General features: G+C 42.8%; 1 protein-coding gene across 1 annotated transcript; it reads right to left on the bottom strand.

Annotated features, from left to right (window-relative positions):
- Window positions 1-485: 485 nt before the first annotated feature.
- On the bottom strand, window positions 486-5,968 carry LOC127776487 (endoplasmin homolog). Its single transcript, XM_052302874.1, has 15 exons — window positions 5,812-5,968; window positions 4,993-5,113; window positions 4,754-4,907; window positions 4,584-4,664; window positions 4,381-4,492; window positions 4,107-4,233; window positions 3,854-3,992; window positions 3,292-3,418; window positions 3,022-3,203; window positions 2,706-2,921; window positions 2,458-2,623; window positions 2,243-2,381; window positions 2,010-2,160; window positions 1,028-1,432; window positions 486-920 (listed from the first exon to the last, which is right to left on the bottom strand). The coding sequence occupies exons 1-15, from the start codon at window positions 5,879-5,881 to the stop codon at window positions 672-674; spliced, it is 2,439 nt and encodes an 812-aa protein (XP_052158834.1). The 5' UTR covers window positions 5,882-5,968; the 3' UTR covers window positions 486-671.
- Between the last annotated feature and the right edge of the window lie 966 nt (window positions 5,969-6,934).

The following is a 6,934-nucleotide window of genomic DNA, read 5'->3' on the forward strand; positions in this document are numbered from 1 at the left end:
ATCTGCAGCGAACAAACGAGATCGATTGCTACATTATGTTACAATAATATCCAAACAGTAACTTTGAACAGTATATTTCAATACTACGCCTTTTCTACAGTATATTTCAATACTACGCCTTTTCTACTGTAACGCGTGACTCAGGATACTGTGCTCCTCTGAGATTGATGCCATTTTTTTTTTAAGTTGTTAAAAAATATATTTATATTTAGTTTGTTATCAAACTTTGCTAAATACATCAGAAATCCTGCTAAAATTTTGATAATATTATCAATTTACTATAATTTAGTAACGTTTATTTTGGCTCCAATGAAATCAGCCCTTTGATTCTGTTCCGACTCCGACGCCAAACCGGATCAGAGGTACCATCAAAATTTATTGCTACTTCCAAGTCCGTTCCCTGAATAATCACGTCATGAAATAAGGTAGTATTCCCGACATGGACAGGGCACAACGGTTAAACTAATGAACATGGCAGCTCTGGATGATCGAAATTAGACGGCCATTAATTTGAACTAGAGTATCACAAACTACGTACATCGACAAAATCCCCGTATCATGGTACTATGCATTTTCGCATGGAAAAATGGACGTCCCTCGAAACCATCACATTTTTAAACAACCTAACACAAGAGCTAGATAAAAAAACAACAGTTGGTGGCGACACATCACTACAGCTCGTCCTTATCATACGACGACGGCTCCGCCTCCTCCTTGATGTTGGATGATTCCTTCTCTTCAACCTCGGCCTCCTCGACCTCCTCTTCCTCTTCCACGGCCGCGTCGGGGCTCAGGTCAAGGCTCTTCTGCACCGACCTGTAGATGCTGGAGGCGAAGTCCTTGGGATCAGGAAGGTTGAAGCCGCTCTCCATGAGGGCCGTCTGGTACACCAGCTTCGCCGTCTGCTTCAAGCTCTCGCTCTGCATCAAGATTGCACAAAACCATAAGTTTTTTTTTTCGACGTATTTGGAAGCAAAGAAATGATAAATATTAGTGAGGTTTTGGTCGATCTAATAAGCTTCAGTACCTCGCTGTCCTGGGCGACCTTGTCACGGAGTTCCTTGATGATGGGGTGCCTGGGGTTGATCTCGAGTACCCTCTTGCCGCGCATGTACGCCTGCTTGCTGGCATCCGAGAGGGTCTGTGACTGCATGATCTTCTCCATGTTGGCGCTCCACCCGTACTTGGATGTCACCACCACGCAGGGGGTGTCGCTCAGCCGGTTGCTGATCTTCACCGAGTCCACGCTCTCGGTGTCAAGAGCCTTCTTCCACCAGTCGGTCAGCTCCTTGAAGGACTCCTTGAGGTCCTTGAGCTTAGAGTCCTTGCCGAGTTTGAGACCCTCCTTGGAGACGTTCTGGAACTTCTTGTCCTCGTAGTCCATGAGGTATTGCATCAAGTACTCGTCAACAGGGTCAGTGAAGTAGATAACCTGCAACAAAAGATAACAAAAGTATTAGTTAAGCTCCAAGGATCCAGAGTAATTCTATTGGAAGAGCTCATAAAAAAGCAATGAATGTGGTGCAGTACCCGGCTTCTGAATGAAGTTCTGCAAACCTGTGATTTTACCCTCATTCATACTACATAGCAATTTTTAGGTTAAAAGCGGAGGAGTGTGGAGGTTTATCAACGATATAGAGGATGGTAAAACTAAGGTACATCAGAAATAATATGTACCATTACACGTATTGAAACATAGTACAGTGACCTCGGTGCAGGGTTATGGTCCATTAGATTCATGATTCCTGAGTCAAAAATCTTTGGCATATAGACCTATGCAATCTTGAATGGGTAAATCTAACACTAAGCCTAACAATTCCAGAAATCAACCTACTTATTTTTGAGGGAGTAAATAGACATGAGTAGAAATACCACAGTACAACAATGCGATGAATGTGTAATATTAAAAACCATAAGGAGAAACCATAGAATACATTCTTTTCAAAAAAAAAAACATAGAATGCATGACATAAGATACTGTAAAAAAATGAGGCCTCTCTGTAACACACCTCGTAGTTCTTTTTGGTTAGCCTCTCAAGGAACGGTGATTTCTCTAATTGTTCCTTGCTGCTTCCGGTAATGTAAAAGATGTCCTTCTGCCCTGGCTTCATCCTTGAAATGTACTCATCAAGAGAGGCAAGTTTGCCTTCCGACTTGGTACTGAAACAGATAAAAACTCAGTTCTATTATCCCTCGCATATATAACTACAGCAATTAGTGGACATTAGAATAGAAGACAAACCTTTCAAATCTCAGAAGCTTTGCAAGACGGTTCCTGTTAGTTGCGTCTTCAATGATGCCCAACTTGACTGATTTTCCAAACTCATTCCAGAACTTGGCATACTGGCCCTTTTTCTCCTCCATTGCACTTTTTTCTTCATCTGAGTACAGAAGATTATGTGAGAATTACATCATAAATAACAGTATATGACCTGTGATCCACAGAGAACTTGTTACCTGTCTTATCTTTGTTGCTGTACTCATCAGGATCTTCCTCAGCAAGTTTTCTAATCATGTCAAGAGCTTTGCGGATTAGTTTCTTCTTGATGGTCTTCAGGCTGCTATGTTGTTGGAGCATTTCTCGTGATACATTGAGAGGCAATGTGTCCGAGTCGACGAGACCCTACAGATAATAGCTTATAGGTTTAGGCTGCATAAGTCAATGAATGGAATACCGTGTCGTTCATGAAATAGTAATCTAGTACCTTCAAAAAGCTGAGATACTTCGGAAGAAGCTCATCAAATTCATCAGAGATGAAAACCCTTCTAACATACAACTTAAGGTTTGACTTGTTAGAGTTGTAGTAACTCTCATAGAGATCATGTGGAGCCTTGGGAGGAACAAAGAGCAAAGCTTTGAACTCAACATCTCCCTCAGCAGTGAAGTGGCTCCAAGACAAGGGCTTGTCATCACCAAAGTCCTACAAAATAATTTGATATTAAATGAGGTTACTTGCTTTCTTCTGCAAGGCTTACATAAAATGTTATGCTCCTGTAAATTCATCACTGCAGTCTGTGTACCTTAGCAAGTGAGTGGTAAAACTTTGTGTATTCTTCTTCAGTAACCTCCTTAGGGCTACGAAGCCATATAGCCTTCACATCATTCAGAAGCTCCCACTCAGTAGTGGTTTCCTTTACTGTCTTTGTCTTGGGCTTCTTCTCTTCACTCTCTTCTGTCTCTTCTTCCTCTGTAGACTCAGGGGCTGCCAAGAAAAGCTAATATGTTAGCACTTATGTGCAAATAACTTACGTATCATCTAAAAGATATAAAAACATAGACTGAAAACTTACATGATTCCTCTTCTTCACTTGATTCACTTGACTCATCCTCATCAGCTGGCACTTCCACATCAACCTCCTTGGTTGCCCACAAGTAAATGGGGAAATTGATGAACTCAGAGTACTTCTTCACCAAATCCTGCAAGACCATGAAATGTTCAAGATAGTAAGTTATTTTCTTTGTATAATGTCTCAATAGCAGCTATTCAACAGAAATTTGCCAGACTATGCAGCGAAATGAATTTACAAAAAGGTAATGCTAAACTTCCTTGTAAGCAATGACATTCAGGGCTAATGAAAAGGTCTCTTGTCCCTACTAGTTATACAGACTAGGTTTCAACCAAAGGCAGCAATTCATGCTAAAAAAGCTGTTGAACAACCCTAACCATAAGCCATATATGCAAACAAGCGAAATGACAATTCCTATCCGAAGCTTGCAGCAAAGCTACATCCACATTCCGAGGTGACAAGCATAAAGCACAGAGACAATGCAGACACCAAGTACCACTATCATGTGCATATCGCATATTTGATGTCACAGCATGAAGCCAATTGACAGTAATGATGGTAATACCTTTAGCTTGTCTTCTTCCACGTACTCCTTGGCTTCATCTCGGAGGTGCAGTCTTATTTCAGTTCCACGGCCCAGGGGTTCATTCCATGTATCCTCAGAGATAGCGAATGATCCATCAGCTTTGGACTCCCAGACGTGCCTATCAGAGAAAAAGTGCAACAGCAGAACATGAAGTAGGTTGTCATGCCAGTGAAGGAAAAGAAGATGAACCAAAAACACAATATGTAGCCGCTGTATTTCAGTGGTGTCTTACTGTTTGTCGTCATTGTGCTTGCTGATCACTTCAACATAGTCAGCAACCAAGTATACTGAATAGAAACCAACACCGAATTGCCCAATGAGATTGAGGTCACCCCCAGTCTGCATCTTTTCCACAAAAGCTGCAAAAATTTCAAGGAATTGGTATCACTCAAGTTTAAGTTAAATGGCACTTGGTAAAATTCTCTTTACAAACAAATAGATAATACTAAAGTTTTAGCAAGAGAATACACATAACTTTAAGAGAAATCAGTACAAAGGAGTAATACCTGAAGTTCCAGATTTGGCAATGGTCCCAAGGTTCTTAATGAGATCTTCCTTGGTCATACCAATACCCCTATCCCGAATGGAGAGAATCTTCTTCTCCTTATCCAGCTTAATCTACACGTGCCCACAGCAGATGCCATGAAGTCAATTTCCAAAGCAAGATATACCACACAAAAAAGACTATCAGCTACGAAGTTTAATATACCTGGATTTCAAGCTTAGCAGTGTCACCTTCGCCCAAAACCTCCTTATCAGTGAGAGCCAGGAACCTAATCTTGTCCAAAGCCTACACATAAAAAAAAAGCACACATTAAATTCCTAGCATCTACTAATAACCTTAAAAAAAGGGAGTCAAAATGCAATACAACTACATACATCAGAAGCATTGGAGATGAGCTCCCTCAGGAAAATGTCCTTGTTGCTGTAGAGTGAGTTGATGATGATGTCCATGAGTCTGGACACCTCAGCCTGGAACTCAAATTTCTCCGCTGAGCTCCTGAGGGTCTTCCTCGAGATTGACTCAGCCTCCCTGCACACATTCCATATTGCTCATACAGATATCAACAACACAATAAGATGGAAACGATCAGCATTGATCAGAAGATCGTGCGCACCTCTGAACAACCTCAGAGTCCGTGGACAGGCCATGGGGAACACCACCAATCTTCTCCTCTACCTTCGGCAGATCAACTAACTCATCAGTGCTGTCATCAGCATTGACTTGGAGCTTCTTAGCTGCAGACAGGAAGGGTCAGCACCGAATAATAATTTGAATCATGTGTTGACTTGCGGTAGAGCAATGTGTGTGAATTAGACTTGAGAAGCCTTTAAAAATCACTAAGATCAGTAAGTTGGGGGCGCTAGATCAACAACAATCAGCACTAGATTTACACTGAACTGACTTGATACAGATGTATTATTACTCTCAGGACTAAACCCTATTTAAACCCCGCATATAATGAGCCCTATTGCGGACAAAATTACGGTGCGCAATAGCAGATTACGGATCTAGAACTAGCTAAATCTCGAAATCGCAATAAACCCTACCATTACAACAGATCGAAGTGGCCGCGAACCCAACAAGCGAGATCTAAAAAAAAAATCAGACTAGAATCACCACCAGAGATCGCACAAAGCACAAGTCATGTCCACACAAACGGATCAGACAACTATGAGCACTATTTCAAAAAAAAAAAACTACCAATTCATCAGTCATCACATCTCACTCCCTTACTCGAAGTAGTGGCACCAAATAATCACAGCAGAGTCAATCAAAGGGTGACCAAGTGAGATCGAATCTGTACTGGTCGCCTCCGGAGCTAACGGATCACAGAGTTCCAACCTAAAATTCACTATACTCCCACAGAAAAACACCCAAAAAATCGCGAAAAATCAGACAACGCCTCCGGCGGCGGGGGCAGACAGAGACATGCCTGGATCGGGGAGTGTGGTGAGGAGGAGGAGGAGGAGGAGGAGCGCGGAGGAGAGCGCCCACTTGCGCATCGTGCCGCCTCCGATTCACTCGTGTTGCAGCAGAGAGTGGAGGTGATGAGTTCGTCGCCTCGCCGCGGCTCGACTCGAGGAGGAAGAAGGAGGCGAATGCCCTCTTCTTTAAATCGCTCACACCCGGAGACCCCGTGCGCCCGGTCCACGCGGGGGCGATCGCGCCACGTGGAAGATCGGACGGCTCGGGTGGCGCGTCCTCCACGTGGCAGTATTTTACTGGGCGGCGCGGCGAGCTTGACGTGGAGCGAGAGCGAGGGGGTGGTCTCTGCCGTCCGATGCGGGGAACCTGGGGTTCGGAGGGCTGGGATCCCGTGCGTGCCTGAAGGGCCGGACACGTGGCGGGATATGATTGGTGCGTGGCCGGGACATCGACGTCGATGAGGCTCTGGATGTGCTAGAAAGTTCGGTGCGGGCGTGCTTAGTGGATGAAGTAATTAGCTCAAGGTGGGGCCAGAAAGTATAACGTGCGGGTCCGGGCCCCACCTGTCAGTCAACGGCTGTTGACCTATGACTGGTCAGGCCGTGCTTTGGACGCTATTTTCTCGCTGGGCTTTTCACATTGTTGGGCCTCACAAGCTTCGAAACTCAGGACTAAATGGACAGTGAAGTGTACTATGCATCTGCAGTTCCACAGCTAATGGTAACTGGTTTGTCTACCACTTCATCTATAAGAGACATCATCCACCTATACTTCAAATACAATTTTCTTTTAAACTACTCATCCGATCTACGATCCGATTACACCGTTGTGTTCGTAACAATTAAATCTTTACAACAATATCTCACATGATTATATTTTGATGAAAAATCATAAATTACTTTTATGATATGTCTAAATTACTTTTAGATTTCACTAAGTTACTTTCTAGATACATAAAAGTAAATTCAGTAAAACCTAAAAGTAAGTTACATATATTATAGAAGTAACTTAGAACAAAACGAAGGTAACTTTAGCATGTCATTTGAAGTAAATCCGTTGTAGAGATAAAAACATGACTATATCTAGAAATTAAATTAACCAGCACAAATTATGGAATTAACTAAAATAAT

Source organism: Oryza glaberrima, chromosome 6 (assembly GCF_000147395.1).
Source record: "Oryza glaberrima chromosome 6, OglaRS2, whole genome shotgun sequence".
NCBI lineage: Eukaryota > Viridiplantae > Streptophyta > Magnoliopsida > Poales > Poaceae > Oryza > Oryza glaberrima.

Coding starts and splice junctions, on each gene's coding strand:
- LOC127776487 (XM_052302874.1), bottom strand. CDS start 5,881: ATGCGCAAGTGGGCGCTCTCCTCCGCGCTCCTCCTCCTCCTCCTCCTC. Junction 4,908..4,992: donor GACTCTGAGGTTGTTCAGAG/GTGCGCACGATC, acceptor GAATGTGTGCAG/GGAGGCTGAGTCAATCTCGA. Junction 3,204..3,291: donor AAGTGAAGAAGAGGAATCAT/GTAAGTTTTCAG, acceptor TTTTCTTGGCAG/CCCCTGAGTCTACAGAGGAA.